Source organism: Anas acuta, chromosome 4 (assembly GCF_963932015.1).
Source record: "Anas acuta chromosome 4, bAnaAcu1.1, whole genome shotgun sequence".
Taxonomy (NCBI): domain Eukaryota; kingdom Metazoa; phylum Chordata; class Aves; order Anseriformes; family Anatidae; genus Anas; species Anas acuta.
In genome coordinates, this window is record NC_088982.1 from 44,797,363 (window position 1) to 44,817,627 (window position 20,265).

Consider the following 20,265-nt stretch of genomic DNA (forward strand, 5'->3'; position numbering starts at 1 on the left):
TACGCTGTATGGCTTAGCTTTTATTTTGATATATATATGCATTTAAATATATATATTTAAGTACCTGTAAGAAACGTGCTTTCTCTCAAATGTCAGGGACTTTTATTTTAGTGGCAATTTTGATTTATTTATGTTTACAGCAGTGTTCAGACTTTCCTTCTGGGTATGTCCTGAAGGATGACTTTTGGAGGCCTGGAAGGTGCTAGATGCTGTGGGAGCAGGACAGGAGCTGGCTGGGGGTGGTTGGAAGGAGATTCAGTCATGCACTCCGACTTCATAGTTCTGCATAATTTGCTCTTACATTATTTTCCAGCAATTCCCCAGAAACACTACCTGGATGTATCACATTTCTCCTGCTACAACGGCAAGGGAGTTGACTCCCTCCTCTGAGAAATGTTGTCATAAAAGTTGTGGGTTTCATAGTAATAAATCTGATTTTCCCTGATTGGTAATAAATTATGATGGCTGTATTGGTTTGGGCTATAACAACAGAATTATGTAGGTGCTTTAATATATAAAAGGTGTAATGTTACAGAACTGCATTTTTAAATTGGGAACCAATTAACTGTACTACCGCATGTTACGCAAAGCAGCTGGATAACAAATGAGACCACAATCCTTCCCTCCCGCCTCAGACTCGCCCTTGCTAGGATGCTTGTTGGCATCGCCCAGCAGTGACGAGCCTGGTTCCGACTGCTTCTGGGGAGGTTTTCAACAGCATGGTGCGCTGGGTATGTAGCTGTAACGAGCAAGTGCTGGGCTTGTTTTTCCACCACTGCGGCTGTTTAGGCTTGTGGAGAACACGTTTTAATTGAGAAAGTGGTGAAGGTGCCCTGGGATTTCTGTCTACGTTAAGGGCATCTCGGCTCATGTTGAAATAAGCTAACAATGTGGTAGAACCGATGGGAACTTCATTGTAAATGTTCCTAGGGCAAAGGAAAGATGATGATGTGTATGTTTCCACGCTCTTTCTTATTCTGTTCTGCTTATAAGGAATGAGTTGGCTTTTGTGTTAAAGCCAGCTAGGCAAGCACTTCCTTTGATGTCAGTTTTTCACAAGCTGCTATTTGCTTTTCTACCTGTGCATCTCTCAGCTCTGCTAGTACAAGTGCTTGTCTGAATGCCAGGTAGACTAGACGGGGTGATCTGCTCCGTGCTGACATAATTTTCATTCCTCAGGACTCTCTTAAATGACTTCTCCATGGCTCCCTACACACCCTGGTAACCAGGTGAATCAGTATGACTGAGAGGACACCTTCAAGGAAGGGAGGTTGTTCAAGACAGCATTGCATCTTGAGTGAAATGCTTATCAAGCTGTGCTTTTATTAGCGTGAGCTTTCCAACATGTGCTATTGTACAGAAACCTTCTTCAAAGGTCACATTGTTAAGACAGAGAGAAGAATGTACGAAAAGGTTTGGAAACAGCATATTTAGGAATACAAGGACCTGCAGCCTGTAATGTCTTCTTTCCCTGCTGCGTATAGTATCATGTGCACTAAATATTAATTGTATTCTTTTCTTATTTTTTCAGCTTCTCAGCAAAGATGCCTCCAAATGGGAAGGCCTTACATTTTCACCCTTCAGTCCTGCATTTTGGAATGCAGTAAGTGTCTTGCGTTATTGTTACTTCAATTAATAATTAAGTGGGGAGGAACAACTCTGTTGGGCTGTGTTTGGGTGAAGATTATTAGCTGAGATCATTCCATCCTCTGAAAAAAAGAGAAATAGTAAGTAACTGCCACGGAGTTGGAATCGTTTTGTACCTTGAGGCACTTGGTAAATGAAAATTAATGTAGTTTTAGAAAGGAGGAAAAAGGAACTGGGAACTGTAACGCATTCTGGGTAGATACTGAAGAGAAGGGCCTTCTCAGGTGATTCTGCATGTGTGTTAAATCAGTTCCTCATGCTGGTTGTTCCTTTCTTGAAAAGTTGCCTTTCTAGAGGGGGAAGAGCTTGTTGCTACCTTTAGCTTTCAAAAGTAAAATCCAGAATACCCGAGGCAAAACATACTGGTAGATTACTTGAGATATTTAGTTTTCTTCTAAGAAAAAACAAACAAACAAGCAAAACAAAAACCCCAACATTTTAAAATGATGATTTGTCTTCTGTCAATAACCAAAACAGAAACACTGTACCCTTGTGAGTTAAAGGAATGTTTCAGAAGATGTATATGTAAGCTGCTGGTTTTAAGATGCATTAGCTAACTCGCAAGCCGTAAGAGATCATTGTTTTAGCTGACAAAACAAAACAAGACTTCGGTTATTTGAACTTTCTTATTGAAAGCTTTGTGCTTAGTAAAGGTTTCATTTAAAAAAAAAAGAAAAAAGAACAAAACAAAAACCAACAAGAACAAACTAACTCTGAGTGACCCAAGTAAGCTTTGGCTATGTGCACCTCTTGCATTGCAGTGTTATGTATTTGTAAGTTAAAGGGCAAAACTTGTTTGGTATTTTTCCAAAGAATAATTGTATCTGGGAAATTTTCATATCGACATGTTTTGGAGTGATTTGTTTGGATGCTTTTTGTATACTGTCTATTCTTATAAAGTGAATAATTTTGTTCTCTTTTTTTCCCCCCTTTAGATTACTGGGGTTACCCAGAGCTAAAATGCTGCATGCCTACAACCCTAGTAGAGATAGAGAAGTTGTGGTGAATTCAGTGTTTACAGCTACTAGACAGTTTCATGTGTCTCCTGTTCATAGCCGGGTGAGTGTTGATGTACTTTTGGAAACTATGTAATGGCCAAGTGCCAAGCCTTCATGCTTCCTTTGGCCTAAACTTTTCATTCTGTGTTTTCTCTTCGTGCTTTTCCTTAGGACCTCCAACTTCTTTCTGTTTTTGCTAGCACTTTTTGCTCATTTTTACTTAGATTGGTAAGGGAGAAGACATCCAAAACCTACAGTAGGAAATGTGTTTTACAGTAACTCAGAAAGAAAAGATTTTTTCAGTGTTAAATTGGCTGTTTAAATCTCATTCTCTTATATGCAGCATTATGCAGTCATCCACAGGCATGTGGGTGTTTACAGCCTTGAATTTTAGTCTTTTCAATGGTCTTGCATATTCAACCAAAAAAAAAATACTGAAATGTTTTATGCATTTTGTGTTGCAGTTATGAGCATAATTGCCATAGGATCTAAGACCATTATTTTAACTCAGATTTTTTTTATTATGTATAACAATATAACACATTAAGAATGAGTCACTGGGATCTGAGTTTGATGAAGCCCAGATTTTACCCTCTGCTGATGTACAAAGCATTTTATTATGCTTTTGTCTGGTGTTGTATTTTTATTTTTTTTCCCCACCATGCCTGAATGGATATTACTGTGCAGACAAACTTTATTGCTCTCTTGGTTAGACGGGCCTGTTTGGTTAGAATTGTTTTGCCCAAGTTTGGCTTTGACTCATTTAGCAATGTGTCATAGAGGTGATTGACTTGCTTTCTGGTAAGTACCTATGCGCGGGGAAGAGTTTTAAAGGATGTGGAGGCAGTTAGTTCTGCACAATGACCTTGTGCAAAAAGGAACATTCGAGGCCTGAGCTAGCTGAGAAATTCCAGCCATAATACAGCAAGTTGCTGCATGCTCTCAGTTCTTCTGCATTCCAAGAGATGAGAGTTATGGACAGGTGAAACTTCGTAGGGCTGAGTTTTTGCTAGTGGGATCTGTGGATACAGAAGTACACGTGGAAGTGTCTGTGGGTGAATGGTGGGTGTTGTGATTAACTGCACTGAGCAAGCAAGCTTCTTTGTGGTCTCTGTAGGTGATTCCAGCGATGGGAAAAATTTCATTCAGAGTGCTTTTTCTGCCAACAGAAGAAGGCAATATTGAAAGCTCATTATTTATAAATACCTCATCTCATGGAGTACTTTCATATCAGGTAAGTTTGCTTATTTTTGGTTTGAGTTTTGGATTTGTGTTTTTAAAAAGTGCAATTCATGCATTTCGAACGTAATGTTCATTGAATTCCTGATACAAGTCAAGTAACATTGTACAGTTCATCCCTATTACTAGATCTTGCTGATCTCATGATCCCTCGTACTTGTATACCATTAAAATAACTACTGCTAGGGGGACTGCTTGTGGTAGTTAAAGTAAATGTGTGCTTGTACATAGCATATCGATCATGATCCTGTCAGTACTGGATGGCTCCATGTAATATTGTTGTCTAGAATACACTGTGCTGGAATTTGTTTGTCGTGAAAAACATATGTGAAACGTGAAAGTGGAAGTTACAGGTTTTACATTGAAGCCATCTATTGTCTGATTACCTAGGGAATTCAAGCGAATCTTAAGTTATTTGATTTTTATAAGGAATGTCACGCGTTTCAAGTTCTTCACTTTCATTAAGTTGTAGAAGAAAAATCGAAACCTGAATTTAGTGATTTAAAAACAATGTCAGCTTTAATCAACCATCTAGCTCCTTCATTCTCATACTTTGATGCTGTGCTGGAAAACAGACCTTGAAATGAAGCATAGTTAACTTCAGTGAAATACAGGTTTTGGAATACAAATATTGCCATTGTCTAGCACATACTAGGGGTAATGCCAAATTTTGCGGGAACTTTTCATCAAAGATAGGGGAACATGGCATTATAGAGTGTTTGACCTTTTCTTTTTGCATCTATCCCCTCTTTGCATTCACTCCTGACCCCTTGCTTTTTGTTACCCAGTCAGCTCAACCAGGGCCTTTTGTGAACAAGTTGCAGGGAAGCAGTTGTCAGTGTCACCAGAAAATTGGTTTGTCTTCTGTTGGACTGCTGCTAGAATCAGTAGCACACTGTTACTCACGGACAGTTTCACCAGGCATCTGTAACAGAGGAAGTGACTGTCCATGATTTCAGCCTGCATTAGGTTTAAGAGCTTCAAAATTGGGCATAACTGTAGTGGCTGATGCACAGCTACAGCACTCTTGAGAGCCCAAAAGCCTTGAAATATGTTTGTTTCTAATGTGTTTATGCGAGGAGTATGTATGACAGATACTCCCAAACGGAGGAGTACCAGCGTTACAGGAAAATGTACTTTGTAAATGTCTCCATTTAAAAAATAAATAAAAATTCCCCATATTCCCTTTGATTGGGTATTTTCTATCCAATGCCTGAGGGTCTGCAGTGAATACTGTGTTATTCTATTAATTTAAAACATGTTTTTTCTTCTGTTTTAAAGATCTATTTTCATACAAGTAAGTGAAAAACCCCAATGGGTTTTTCTTGAGAGAAATAATAAAATCATCAGAGGTTATCTTGCATCTCATTGTCTTTAATCTTGGCAGAGTGGAATATAAATGCAGTAAAAAAAAAAACAAACAAAAAAGACAAAAAAAAACACAAAACTTGCAAATCTTGAGTGCTCTGAAAATTGCAGGCTTTAAAAACCGAAGTGATCAAAAATATTTTATTTAATTTTGAAGTCAAAGCCATTGATTTCAGTATGCCCTCAGGCTAGAAATACAGTTTTCCAGAGATTACCGCACAGTCAAATGGTGACCGTAACGCTGTGATGTGGTCATTAACCTCCTGTTTTACTTAGTAGCCTGTTGACAACAAAGGCTATATGGTATGTGTAAGTATTGCATGTAGTTTTTGAAAAACAGTTCTGCTTTACTCCATCATTTGTGAAGACAATTTGAAAGATAATGCCTCCTGTTCACTTGCATTAAGAAAAGGTTTAATAACTAGCTTAGTTAAAAGGTTAAAAATGGATAAAACATGGATTATTGCCAGCTTCCAAATATTTAGTATATCCAGATACTTCTATTGTAATTGCCTGAAGAACAGCAAGAGTTTAAATGCTTTTTAATGAGAGACACTGATACTCTGCTGATAAGTAAATGTGATAGTGAATGAGTGAAGATGCTAACATGCTACTTTTGTGTATATTTACTCTGCTCAGTGGAACTCATTTTAATATGTATATTATCTTTAAAATAATGTAATTTTAAAAACCAGTCTGTTCCTTGGCATTCTTATTAGTAAAATATTTTTCTGTATTACTCTGATAACTGATATATTGTATGTTGATATAATGACTTTATTTTTTTAACAAAAGGTTTTTGGAGTGGGAACTTTGACGTCTGCTCCAGAAGAACCTAGAATGCAGCTAGCAAATGCCTATTTACTGCTTCCGCATATTCAGAACATCCAGGCATCGCAAACACTGGTACAGTATGCATTTCAAACAGTAGTGAGACACTAATCTGCTTAGACATAAAAGATTTTTGTCCTCAGGTTGTTGGGATACAAGGAATGTTAACAGAAAATCCAAGTACCAGTGACTGCGGGAGAGGGGTTACAAGATACAGGGGTATTGTTATGAGCTGGTGTCCTGGCTCTGTTGAGACAAAAGCCTTTGGCCTTAAGGCTACTTCCACTTGTTCTTGAGTGTTGCTTCTGTGCTGTGCTGTCCTCTCAGTTGTGCCAACAAAACTATCTGTGTGCCCTTGCTCTGAACCGGAGTGGAGAATTGATATGTCTTTAAAATAAATGAATCCACTTACAGGGTCGGGGAGTGGCTTTAGAGGGGCTGTGTGTGTTTTTGTTTGTTTTTACCCCCCCATTTTGTTTCAGACCTGTTCCCCATGCCAGTTCAGAGCTGTGATACATACAGTTTGTCACTGAATTATAAAGCACGGCGTGCTGCATGGGTGAGAAGTGCTGAGAGTCAGGCTGGTGTATCCCCTTCTACCTCTCTCAATGCTGAAGACATCAGCTTTTTTTACCTCAGCTTGACTAAAGTAGGGAACTGTGAAGAATACAGCAAGGTGGATTTACGAGGCATAACTATTTAAATTGGAAGAGAAGCTTTAACGGTTTCTTAGGTTTAGGTGTAGTTGCAGGTATTTTCATAGTCATCCAGGCTGTGTAGTACCGCTCAAGTGAATAACTGGAAAATTGATTTTTTTATATTTCCTTCATATTTTTTATGGATAAGACCTTTTGTATAATACATATATTTAGTTTTGTTAAATGTATTTTAGAATATTATAGCACATAACAATTTAATCTTGTATCTAAACATAACCTGCAATGATTGCCTTCATGATGCCTTCTTCTGTTTCTTCTACCTGAGAGAAATTCTCACCTTAGATCTCATTTTTAAGTTTGCTCTCTGTATGTTAGATGTCTTACCTCTCCCCAAGGATATCTCACAATTTCCTTGTCTTTCCTTCTTTTCCCCAGTAACAGTCTTTCCTGTATACATACTTGTATGTATGGTTGTGGGTGTGTGTAGGCAGACAATTGTGAAGCAACCAAAAATCTTTAGGTTTAGTAATTTGTGGTGGAGGGAAGGAAGATGCTATTTATGACGTGTTGTTCTGCATATTCTCAACTAGCTTGATGGACTGTCATCAGGTACCACGTGAGGATTGAAAGGAGACTCTGCTGTTCATTCAGTTCTATCTGAATGCCTGAGTTAGACAAGTTGTGGGGAGTGTTTGATGTCTTTGTTATTATATGGTGAGGAACATTTTTCTCTGCTTTATTTCTCTACAGTACAAGCTTGAGGTGGTTTGGCAGTGGAGGATGGTACCACCTGGCACCCTTATTGTCTCAGCACATGAGATGTGAGAGGGTTTTGGCTCAGTTCTCCTCGCTCTGGGTGTAATTTTTCAGTGCCTGGCTATAACTGGGGAATTAGTCTCCAGTTCACTGTGTTACCAATCTGGACGCAAGTGCTGCAGCAATGGCGCAGTCTCCTCAGCTGTTGAAGGTGGTAGGTGAGATCTGAGGACTGAAGTGGAGCTTGTGGCTCAAGTTTGGGTCCCTTCTTGCTGTTTTAAAGATAGCTATCTGCTCCAGTATTGTCTCTTTCAGTTTACCCCACTAATGGTCTGATCTGGATCCCAAAGAAGCTGGTGTGATTCCTTGTCCAGTTTATATCATAGGCTTAGAAGCTATGTGAGGAAGAGGTCTATGACGTTTGAGTGACTACACACACACAAACTTAAGGACACATAAACACATAACAATGGAGTTTTTTAGTGAAAAAACATTCAAAACAAGCCACCCATACCTACCTAATCACTCATTTGCTTATGAAGTTTGTTTTTAACTGAAGTCAAATACTAATCTAAGTTCAGTGTTGCATAAGCCTCACTTGGATATGCTAAGGATATCCTTGCCTTTAAAGTCTATTGACACTGCTTGGAAACATGTGAGAAAGGTCAGTGAGTTCTCCATGGCTTCTGTCTTTTCCACCCATCTACTAGATCTTCTTTTAAAGATGGATGTGTTTAAACTGCTTTCTAATACTGAAAGTGGCATCATCCATTGTTCTGAAGGCTGGAAAGGTAAAATCTTCATGTAATCCAGTGGTGATGAGTAAAAAGGCTTCCCATGACTGCTGGATGTATTGTCACCGTGACTCAAACACCTGTTCTTACTACTCTGCAGTCAAAACCTACATCTGACTTCCAGTCTGAATATTTCTGTGTTGCCAGTTTCTATTTGTTTGTTATGATGCACACTCAGTTTAGGAAACTGCTCATGCTTCTGATGCTTAAACCCAGAATGATTTGTAGGTGGCATCACATTTTTCAGCCTCCTTTTTGCTAAGCTGAGCAATCCAAGCTCTTTAGTATCCTTTCCACTGATGGGCTGGCCATTTCTTAACCAAGCTGACAATGCCTTTCTGCAGCTTTTCCAGTTAGTAACAACTTCTTTTGAAGATGAGTGGTCATAATTGTGCATAGGGGTATGGATTAAGTTTCCCCTCTTTTGAGGGAAAACAAGCTTCCATGCTGCACTGAGTTTGTGGGTTTTAATTGTTCTGAACTCAGCCAAGGTACCCAGGCTTTTCTGTTATTCCCCCATATTTTTAACCAGAAGCTCTTGTGGTTAATTAGGATGAAAAAGAAAGACAAAGTTGCTGCGTCTGCTGTTGAATTTCACCTTCTTTCAGCTGCTTCTTTCAAAGTTTCAGCTTGTGGAGGGTTCATAATCAGCATGCTCTGGCTATGGTCCTGGATCCTGGTATTTCTGGCTCAGGAGCTGGGAGGAAGCGAGCTGTATCCAACGCTGAATTCATAGTGTGTCCACATGGCCGTTCAGCAGCAACTAGTTACCGCTAAGCCGTGGCAGATGGCGGAGCACATGTAGGTCATCTTTGTTTATCCAGCTTCTGGATACAGCCTCTGCTCCAGTTGCCTGTTGTGGGGCGTTGGTTAATATTTGCGTGGCACTTAGCAGGCAGCTACATCAGTGCCTTGTTGTGTTCAAAACGCTGTACAAACAGGCTGGAAATGTCAATGGAGGAGTGAGCTGCAGGGAGGGATGTCTTATCACAGGAGACACAGGCATCGCTTTCCTGGCTTCCCAAGACTCCTTAAGTTATGTTCTGTGCAGGTGAACAGAAGCAACAGAAGCAAATTTGTGCAGTGTGTTGTTAGGGTGTGGAGCGGGACTGTGGTAGGATAGTGGAGTGCTCTTGGTGTGCCATCCTGATAACTGCCTGCAGAAAGCTGATGAAACTCTGCTGAATCATTGTTACAAGAGCAGCTTATTAACAGTTCTTCACTTATAACAGAGGCACGGCTCTTCAGGACTGTCCTGGAAGGAAACTTTAATGTATCAACGTTCAGAAAGAAGGGGAAGCTCGTTCTGTGTTTGTTCGTTTCAAATTATAATACGGTCAGGCTCCAGGAAGTGGTTTGAACTCTACAGGTCCTGATATTAATGCAAGAATATCTCTGAAGATCTTGTGTAGAGCCGTGTCTGGCTGACAGGGTATCTGGGGCAGAATGAGGAATCCTTCCCCTAAAAGCAGCCTCAGTTTTGTGGTTGTTGATGTGGCCTGTGCCAGAGGGCCTGTTGAGGCTCTGTCTCTTTTGATGGGTGAATTATTTCCTGAGTCATTGCCAACTCTTCTGTCCCCCAACAAGAATCCTCGACCTTCTCCAGCTGAATGGCACTCCTGGCACATCAGATGGTTGAATGTATTTATTTTTCTAAAGAGGCATCTGTCCCTCTCTGGTTTTTAATTGAAGAACATGCCAAAATTTCACCTGAGTGGCGTCCATCAGAGTTGTCCATACAGTTCCTGCAGGGTTTGTGGGTGCTGTGTGTGTGCATGTATGTATGTTTATCTAATGCAAAACAGAGGTACCATCTAACTTTCTGGTGACCAGAGGAGCAGCAGTGGTTGTGTTTGTTACACAGTGCTTTTTCTAACTTTTCCCATTGTAATTTGCCTCTGGTGTGAATGTGCACTGTGAAATTCCGCACTCTGCTGATTCCTGCACGGTGTAAATGAAATGCTTCCAGCCCTGGAAGAGTGAACGTGGTCATGGGCTTGTTGGCTGGGAAAGTCAGCTTGACATCTTCTTCCCAGATTCTTTATTTGTCTTTATGGTTAACGCAGCCATCCTACCAGTGTTTTGAGACAGTAGGCACAGTAGTTGTGCGTCTGTTGTCTGGCTTAGATAAATGAAAACCCTTTTCTTTTTCTGAAGATAACCTTTACAAAGAGAAATAAAGAATTGCAATAGAAAGCAGGTCAACACTGAATACACCCCAATAATGTGTCTCTCACTGTGCGGTATATTAGCAGCTTCAGTCTTTAAGGTAATAGCAGATTCTTGTGTAGGCCTATTACAGGTCAAGAAGAGAAGTTCAAATAAAACTTTGGAAAAAACATGATTTAACTGAATTTTTATGGGGCTAGGGGTCTGCCATGGCATTGAATAAGTGTTAACACCTCTTTGTTTATCGCCATGAAAATTATAGTGTGTTTTCTGAAACCACTGAGAAGGGAATTTTAAGTAACAAGGTTTATTTGATAAAAAAGCAGTCCCCAAAGTTGCTGTTCATCTCTGACTGCCTTGTTAAAACTCCATTAGCAATTGTGGCTGTGAGATGTCGGTAAGCGGTGCATGTTTTGGAGCCAAATGGTTTTTACTGCTTGCAAAACTGATGAGGACAACAGAATTTGCAGGAAGAAGAGAGCTGGTTGGGGTTTGTACACCTCCAGCTAGCTGTGCTGGAAGCATGTGCCTGTGTTTTGGTGCTGCTAATATAACCTTTGCAGAGGTTGGATCGCCCCCTTGTGTGAAGCCGAAGTCATTTCGGTAGGAAATCCAATTGGACTAAGACTGCAGATTTTGCATTGGCTTCCTTTGGGCTGTGCTTTTCTAAAACCATACCCTAGCATATAAATGAAATGTGATAAATCTCTCTGTTCAGATGCACCCTGCTCCCTTCTGTCTGTCCCATGGAGATATGAAGTAGGCTGTTGGATACTTTAAAACCTTTTACTTAGTTCTGCCTCCCAGCATCAAATTATTTAAATTCTTTAAAAGAAATTGCATTGACACCTTCAGAAACTTGCACCTGCAGACACCCTGTTCGGATTTAGTTGGGTATCAAAAGACAAACTGAGTGGGGTTCCACATCAGTCTCAAAGTCATCAGGTAATTTTGCTGTAGTTAAGTTACAAGTAGAGTGACAGAACTCTCATAATGTATTTTTTTTTTTTATATAATTATTACCTAGAATTAACATATACTGGTTAAGCAGTATGTGCAGTTAAGTTGGCAGTTCAGATTCCCAAACAGCTTTCATGAACTATGCTTGGCTTTGTTGGTGCTGTTGCCCCACTAGGTTTATGAGTGATTTACAAGCTGGCACAATCACTGCCTTTTCCCTTTCTAATCAATAAAAAGGTGAAGCAAGCATTTTCTGTCTGTCCATTTTGGCATGAAACCTACATATAAGACCATATCCAAGAGGCATTACATTCTTGGCTTAGCAACTGTATTTCAGTATACAACCGATAGAGGAAATATACAGAAAATAAGAAAAGAAGCTTTTGTATTAACCAAAAAGGCTGTGTTGGGTACAGTTTATTGTCTTATGAAAGTTTATAAGGTTTTCTTGTGTTGATGCTGTATAAATATTTAGTAATCATGTATAATAATAGTTTGATAAGTAGATAATAATGGAGTTCATTTCTTGAAAACTGGAGTTTGCTGACCTACAGTACAGAATATATATTTTTTACAATTTTCTTACATTGCTGTGTCATGTATATGTGGAGACAGTCTTACTATCTATAAACTGTGGTGTGTGAATTAGATTTCAATGATAACATCTTTTGAAGCAATTTGCTTGACATTTTCTTCACTTTTCTTTCTTACAGGCAGAAACTATGAATGCCAGTCTCTTACGTGTACACCTTGAATGCAGTTTACCTAATGACGCATATCAGCAAATTAAGGTATGTTTTATTATGTGATGTTTACTTAAGTTGTCTTATTTTAATTCATGTTTAGAAGGATGCTTTCCAGAGTTTTACAAGCTTTAGCAACAATGCAGTTTCAGATGTCTCAGTTTAAAAAAGAGTTATGATTTTTAACTGCGATTCTATAAAACTGTAGCTTATGGTATAAATGAAATGTTACACATACCACGCTATTACCATTAGGAAAAGGTGAAATGGTAAAAGAAAACACCCTTCCCTTCCTCCAAAACTCCTAACCAGCTATGCATTGTAATGCATGTTATATCATTTAAATAAAGTATTAGAACATTATATTAGTAATAGTTTAGATTCTTGGAATTTTCTTTCTCCAGAAACGTTTTCACAAATTTTTGGTTCATACTGGCGAAAGAGCAATGAAATGAGAGTCTGAAGTCTGGACTGCCTGAGTTGTGCTGCCAAGAGGCTTTGAAATAGGGCTTTGATGTTCAGCAGAGCTGATGAGGGGCAAATCCTTTTGCAGAAAAGCCCCCTCCAAAGTGCTGAGCAAGCACTTAAGGCACTAGATTTCCTACTCCTGGGCAGTGCCAGCAGAATATCATCTTCTCCTTTGTCTTCAAAAGAGTTTACACAGTAAATACGTAATGGTTCACAGTGATGCTGGCACTCAATCAGGTATTTTGTTGGATCAGATCTATAGGTTGGAGCTGTGGTCTGCAGCATCTTTCTTTCATCAAGTATGACTAGGTCAAAACTTCATAGCTATTTTTCTGTACGTTACAGATCATAGTGATCCTGTACTGTTTTATTCCCATGTTTGACTCTTGCATTGCATGGTAAACAAGGCTAGGCTTGAGATGCACCTGGAAGTTTAAGATCACATGTAGTATAGCTGCCCACTCAGTGATACAAGCTTCCCAAAAGCACATCACCCCTATGCTTGAGTCTCTACAGCAGCATCCTCTGTGCTTCTGGTAGCTTATTGCAAGTACTGAGCATTTCTTTGATGCAGTAGGAGGGAACCAACATCCACAGATGCTTCCCCTCCTGTTAACACCTCATTGTGGCGCTTCAGGGTAACTGAAGGTGTTTGCTGCCCCTTCACTAGAGCACTTTTTATGTGTCAGGTGTGGAAGTCTTCTCTTCTGCCTCCAAAGTAGCCCCTGTGGTAAAGCAGCAGAGTCTGAGTTTAGTGACCTTTCACCGTGTGATGCAGGACAAATTTGTTACTCGTTGTTGATTGTCTAGTTTTGTTTTGCTTGTTGCATTTAATTTTTTGCAAAATGGTGTCGGTGTCTTTGTAGTTGCTAAGACTCAGCTGTCTTAACAGCAGCCACTACTTAGCAAGGAAATAAAATCCTATTTGTATTTATCTGAAGTATTCTAGCCAGACGACAGTGTTTTCTATTAAGAATTGTACATGTATGTTTGTTTTTTTAAAATTACTTCAGTGAGAAATGGAGACAAAAAACACAGGATTTGGAAAAATTAACTATAAACAGACCAGTGAACATGAACTGTCTTCCTACCATTAAGACACATGCATCAGTCTGTTTATGGCACATTTTATTGAAGGCAGAGGATTTAACAAAGGAAACTGTTTTGCAGTCCCTGAGGTGAGACTGACTGAGACAGTTTATAAATTTGCATTCTTTCAAGGTTCAGTGTCCTTTTTAGTTGTTTTTCGTCTTTGTTTTTGCTGTGCTGTCTGTATCTGCACTGTCTTTGGTTTCTGCTGAGAATTTTAGCAGAGGTCCTAATTACTCCTGTTTATCAGCACTTGCGTGCTGAAGACCTTGTCTGTTAGATAATGCCTTTGATTAACTTCTCAAGATACCTTACTGTAATGATTTTTTTTCCATTTCCTCCCCCACCACACACACACTGTATCCCCTTGTCTCGCTCCAGAGTTGCTGTTTTATGTCCGATGACCCAATGCTGCTAGAAATGAGCTTAACGGTAAGAATGGAAAATGCCCAACAAGATTTTGTGGAGCACAGACAATACTTACTGGAGAATCTTTTTGTAGTTTATGTAGCAATGGAAAAAACGAAGACCTCAGGTAAGTCCTAAATACCACTGTTAATTGTAATAGAAATTGGTTTTATACATATGTTATAATTTGGTGTGCTAAACTGAATCAGTTTCAGTGACACTCTAAAGTTTTTGCAAATAAGGAAGAACAATCAGTTAAATACAGCTTGTCAGCCAATTGCTTATGGCAAAGCTGCTCTAAGTGCAGTCCTCTTTATAAAGGTAACAATTGCTAACTAAGTCTGCTTCATTGCTGTTTTCTCTGTGCTAACATATCTGCTTAAATGGTATGAAAAGATATCATAGTCCTTTGATTTCTACAACTCTGTGCCTAGTTTCCCAGGAATTAAATTAGTCATAATAGGACTGTGAAGGCAGAATGGTTTGTACAGTACTCAGAATAGTGGATATTGTGGAAAGTGGGGTAGTGAGGTAATACAGATGTGTGCATCATTTGTTCTTTTAAGCTAAAATGCCACAGGCAAAACAATCAACTCCTTACAGTTTCTTTATGCTACGTTTATTGGGTGAACAAATCTTCTAAATCCAAGGGGTTTTAAATTATTTATAGAGCTTTGCGGTCTGTTTGGTTAGTTTTTTTAGACATTTCTGCCAGTTCTACTTTCTGAAGAAGAAAGGACTTCCTAAGAGTCCACATTCAAATAGTAATTTTTATTGCTAATAAAAAGAGCATGATCGTCTTGTCTTCTGAGAAGTTCAGGTAAAGGTCCAGTCACAAAACACTATATGCCGTTCCCCTGTGCCTGTCCTATGATGTGATATTTACTCAGCTGAAACTGAAATATCCACTGTAAACCTATTTTCCCTGCCCATGGGATGCCGATACTTGGTGTTGAATTGTGGATGTACATTTATTCTGGTGCTGGCAGAGAATTGTTCACATCTATCATGTCAAGGGTGTTTGCTGTTGACACTTTTGATGGGTAAAGTGCTGGAGGTACGTTTTTAAGGCTGTTCTCTGCTAAATGTAATGCAGTTATGAATGTTCATTGGATTAAAGGTTGATCATGTAATCCCTTTGGACTTGCTCACAGTGGGAAGTTCCACTTTTTGCTCCATGAGTACCAGTTTTGTGCCATATCAAAACAGCAGCGTTTGCTTGCTTGCCTTCCATTTGTGTAATTAAGCACAGTCTTGAGGGGAAGGTGTAACAAAATGGAATGTGATGCTGTGTTAATCTGTTTGCTCAACACGCGTTAGAGTGGGACAAGCAAGTAGGAAGGGTCTGCATGGGGGAACTTTCCAGCTGGAAAGGTAGTAGATGAGTGTGGGCTTTAAATCTCACAGCTGTGGGTATATGGAGCATCTGCATCAACATCTTGAACCCTCTTTGGGAAGGTGGCATCTCCAGTCGTGCTCTCGGGCAGCTGAGCAAAGCACACTCATTCACAGAAATTCTACCTGGTAAACTGGAAGAATGATGCAATGTTAGCCTCTACTTACTTCAGGTACAAGCAAGGGCAAGAGCTCAGGTCTCCTTCCTTCACTGAAGTGTTACGGCCACCCTGATGTAATAGCCATGTCTTGTCTGTCCTGTGGCTCTTCTTTTGGTCCTCCAGATCTTTGTAGCGTCCAGTGACTGGGAGTGTAGCTTCAGCAGGGACAAAGGGTGGTAATCAAATCCACCTTATCTGCAGGTGAAAGCTGGCTTATATCAATGTCTTGTTGCTAAGGTTAGAAAATTACTACGATACTTGGTGATTAAGCCCCAAAGGGGTAAGGCACCAAGTCTAGCTTTGCGTTGTCTCCTGAGAATGCCTGTGGTTCAGAGCAGGTGACCAAGGCTCTTCTATAGCTGTGTGCTTACACAGGCTTTTTTTTTTTTTTTTTTTTTATATTTAACTGGAGTATCACGTGCTATTGATGCTTTGGCCCCTTAAAAATTCATAGCAACATCAGCCACCCATCTTTCCTTCAGCCGAGCTTCTTGTCTCCCTGCCTGTAGGAAAGAGTTGTTGTTCCATCCTGGATTTAGGAGATAATGAAGGAAGATATCTTGTTGATGCTTGCCTTCATACTTAAGGCCAAAAATCTTAAGTGGATTTCTGCTCCTTTATGAAGTGGTTTGAGAGGATTTCCAGCCTCAGATGCGCATATCTCCTCGTTTTTACAAGGGCAGCTGTTGCGCAGAAAACTTTTTAAATTTAAATTTTGATTGCTTCTCATATGAGTGTCTGGCTCAGCAAGAGTGCTTCAATCCTTGGTGAGCTTACCTCGATGTTCATTCTTTTGAACAGGTGATTCCACGGTAGATATGTACATCTTGCATTCTGGGAACAGCCACGTGCATATACAGGTAAGTATGGGCTTATAGGAAGCCATATTTTAGGCTGTTGAATTTGATTAGGGAACTAATTAACCCACTGGCTTACCCTCTAATATCAGATGGGATTTTGCTGGTGGCAAATGTTACATGTCTGTACTTCTACATTGTACCCAGACATCTTAATATATCTTTTAGAGTTGTACTTCCATCAATGGATTTTTTTTTTTTTTAAGACATAGGAGCTGCTATCTTTGAATAAAAATCCATGGGTTTATTTAGAAGTTGTGAGAAAATTGCAGATATTGGCTTGCAATCTAATATGAGAGGTACAATAATAATGATGGTAGTGCTACAAGGATCATCTTTTCTTGTCTTCATGCAGGAAATACGACAGTTGTCTCAAAATGGCAGATCACCTGTGGAGTTTGAGCCAGTACTGCTGTCTTCATCATCTACTAACTTTACAAAAGTTGCTTCTATTTCTTGTAAAGGTACAGCATGCGTATACTTATTATAATCAAACCCTGTCTAATCATCTATACAATGGTAGCTTTTTTCAGCAAACAGATCTTGAAAAATCTCAGAAAAAAAAATTAGGAGTTTTCTGAAGAGGAGGATGAATTCTTTCTGTTAATTATTTCCATCATTTTTGTGTATATATGCTTCTTTTTACGCTGATCTAAGGCTCTAAGCCATATATTTTTCTAAAAGAAGAAAACATATACTGAAATTGTTAGCTGATTTTAAAATAAGCATAATTATTGAATATGCTTTTTCAACATCCTTTTATAATTTGTGGTTATTTTTCTGTTTCCAATATATTTTCTAAAAGGCTATTGTGCTTGGGTGGTCATTTTCTATGACATTTCTTGGCAAGATCATTGAAGAGGCTTGCCCGAGACCAGGCATGTTTGTGGAAGAGCAAAGATTAAAATTTAGACATTGCTGACTCCAGCTTGTTTCCTGTTCTGTCCACTAGACTGCAGTGCATAGACTTAAATGTTTCTGAAACAGGCTGCTTTCATAATGACATGGGCACTTGTTTTTCCTCAAAAAGGCAAGTAAGGAGAAAGAAAGGAACTAAGTGAAGTGGTGTATTTTTTCAGAACACTTTCTTTTATTGAAAGGAGGCAGCATCTTCTGATAAATAAGAATGCTGTGTTGATGACATGCAGTTAAAATTGGTGACGTTGCTCTCAGCAGCTTTGTGTGTGGTGTGTACTATGAAAATGTTTAGCATTCATAAATTCTTCTTAAATCAAGGTTTCAAACCTCTGAAAATTAGGATACTAGCAACAGATGCTTTCTTTGTTCACCTGTGTGAGAAGTGGAACACAAATGTTCCCCATAGTAGCATTATTTGGGATCCTCACATGGAAATCATTGCTTTTGTTCTTCTGGCTAATGATGTATTCTCCTCTGTGTCTGTCCTTATCCAGCTGCATCCTGTGACAGTGAAAGCCCTTACTCTGATGACAAGAACAACAACCTACTGGAAGGCACTACAACACTAAAAGCCTGTCTTTCTTGTCCTGTGATGGAAGGGTATGTTAATGGTAGATTTTTATTTATTAACATTTGTTGATACTACAAGAATACTGTAACCTACTCAAAGAAACAAAGTTAGCTTGCTTCATCATGGAGCAATTCTAAGGATGGTGAAGAGGCTTCTTCCTGTTGTTGTTGTGTCATTTGCCAAAGCAGACCTTTGACATTTCAAGTAACAATCCTGTCTTTTATACAGTAAGAATTTCAGGAGTCAGTAAAAAACATATGCAGCTTACATCATATAAGCGTTGCTTAGAGGCTGTGATAAAATTTCTACCATCCTTGCTCATCCAGTGCGGAAGCAGGGTAGTGATAGAAAAATCACAAACATTTCTTTGGCTTTCTTTTGCCAATTTAATCCAACCTACCTTATCACAAAGCAGTAGGCAGTGTACTGTGGCATAGCGAGAGGGTGGAATGATTACCTGCCTACCTCTTTCACATTGTTCTTGTCAAGTTTTACTCTGGTATTATATGTAAGTATTTTAAAGGAAATTATTTTCCTTTCTCCTTAAAACCTTAGGAGACTTCATTGTATTAGAACACTACAGTTATCTGTGGACTGCTCGTGCATGCTCAAAAGCAATTACAGTTGTATTTATTTTCATTCTGTTTTTCCTTATAGATATTTTGATGTCAATCCTTCTGCAGCAGTGTTTCATATAGAACCACACCATAATACTTCAGGATTTTGGTCCATATGGTTTACAAACAACTTTGACTTCAGCATTGAACTGAACGAAGTCTACATTGCTAGAGAAACAAAGAACATTTTAAAAGTAAGTTTTATTTTGGCTTCATACAGTGTCTTGTCCTTGATATAGGGATTTGCTCCTTTGACATACAAATAGATTCTTTCACAGACCTTGTTCTCAGTACTGATTGAAATCAGTTAAAAAATAAATGTAGCTGTGCACCTGTAACTTAAACACTGAGAAGCTTGGGCTCTCTGTAGGCGTTATTTACTGTCTGGCTTGTTTTTATATCACTTTATTAGCAACTGTTTTTTTTTTTTTTCATTTGAATTGCAGCTACAGATGCATCAAATTATAGAACATTGCTCAGTTCTCAGAATTGTTGTGTGTATTGTTTGTGCTCCATAGGATTGAGTGTTCCTTCATAGGCTATAATGGAAGTCTTCAGTACATAGATGAGTTTTGAAATTTGGAAGACGAAGTCAACAGTTTACTTGCACGTTGGCTTGATTCAAACCAGGCAATTCAGTTTTATGAATAAGCACATAATGTAAGCATCTAGTTGGCCATTCATATATTTACATGTAGATTGGAGATTTCTATGTGCACACTATGGATCAGTTATGGGCACGTGTATGTGTGCAATAACAGCAAAACCACAAAGAAACGGAAAGTTTATGCTCTTCAAGGTACAGCTTGCACTAAAAATGCCGTTCCAGATTTAATTCAGGTGTCATTTGATTCTTTCTAGATTCTGAACTTTGCTGAACCTTTGACTCTACCTCCAGGCTGCTGGAATGTATTTTCTCTGAAACTCAGTATGAAAGACACTGTAACAAATGTGCTTTCTAGTATTTGTTTGGCCACCAATGTGGGAGTGATGTTTGAAATACCTCTGCAGATATATTCAACTATGTCCAAGGTATTGTATTAAGTTGTGCTGAATGATTATTATGTACTGCTGACCAAACTGCAGCAGCTTCCTTTTTTGGTCAGTAATTTGTCCCTTAGTCCTGGAAAATGCTCAATACCAGACCATTCTTTAGCTCAAAAAGTTAAGCACTCAGAGTTAAGCAGTGATGGAATTACAGATCTTTAGGCAACCTTGGTTCTCTTCCTTGACTTGTCCAAATTATGCACCGAAAAACTGGAATTTTTCCTGTTCTTTTGTCACGTGGAAAGTGATTGTTTTTTTTGTTTGTTTGTTTGCTTTTCCAGCAAGGAGATCTTCATTTTGAAGCTATTGCCCATTGTGATATTCAGTGCTACTTGGGCAAATCTGATTCAGGTATGCTTGTCTTGGCTTTTTTAGGCATCTAATGACAGTATTGTAGAAAAATCTATGTAACGGGACTTGTAATGAGAATATTGAGATTGTTAATACAACTATTTAATTTTGTCTTTTAAAAACATAAGCTTGTCTGAGACCATTACTGATATAAATGGCTTTGTACTGAGTATAATGTGCAGTATTTCAGACCTCTAATTCTGTATCACTTGCTAAATG

General features: G+C 38.9%; 1 protein-coding gene across 6 annotated transcripts in view; it reads left to right on the forward strand.

Moving 5' to 3' along the window:
- The window catches only part of TMEM131L (transmembrane 131 like), a 77,686-nt gene that overhangs the window by 31,334 nt on the left and 26,087 nt on the right, over window positions 1-20,265 (forward strand). For 5 of the 6 annotated variants that reach the window (XR_011096184.1, XM_068681003.1, XM_068681005.1 and 2 more), the window contains exons 4-15: window positions 1,532-1,603; window positions 2,583-2,706; window positions 3,763-3,879; window positions 6,048-6,158; window positions 12,135-12,212; window positions 14,103-14,256; window positions 16,487-16,545; window positions 16,898-17,006; window positions 17,955-18,060; window positions 18,689-18,842; window positions 19,510-19,680; window positions 19,977-20,046. Coding sequence is in view for 5 of the 6 variants with exons in the window: in XM_068681003.1 (XP_068537104.1) it covers window positions 1,532-1,603; window positions 2,583-2,706; window positions 3,763-3,879; window positions 6,048-6,158; window positions 12,135-12,212; window positions 14,103-14,256; window positions 16,487-16,545; window positions 16,898-17,006; window positions 17,955-18,060; window positions 18,689-18,842; window positions 19,510-19,680; window positions 19,977-20,046 (1,325 nt within the window). In the remaining variant the exon portion in view is untranslated. Of the gene's footprint in view, window positions 1-1,531; window positions 1,604-2,582; window positions 2,707-3,762; window positions 3,880-6,047; window positions 6,159-12,134; window positions 12,213-13,645; window positions 13,811-14,102; window positions 14,257-16,486; window positions 16,546-16,897; window positions 17,007-17,954; window positions 18,061-18,688; window positions 18,843-19,509; window positions 19,681-19,976; window positions 20,047-20,265 lie in introns of those variants that run through there. The other variant, XM_068681007.1, reaches the window with a different exon arrangement.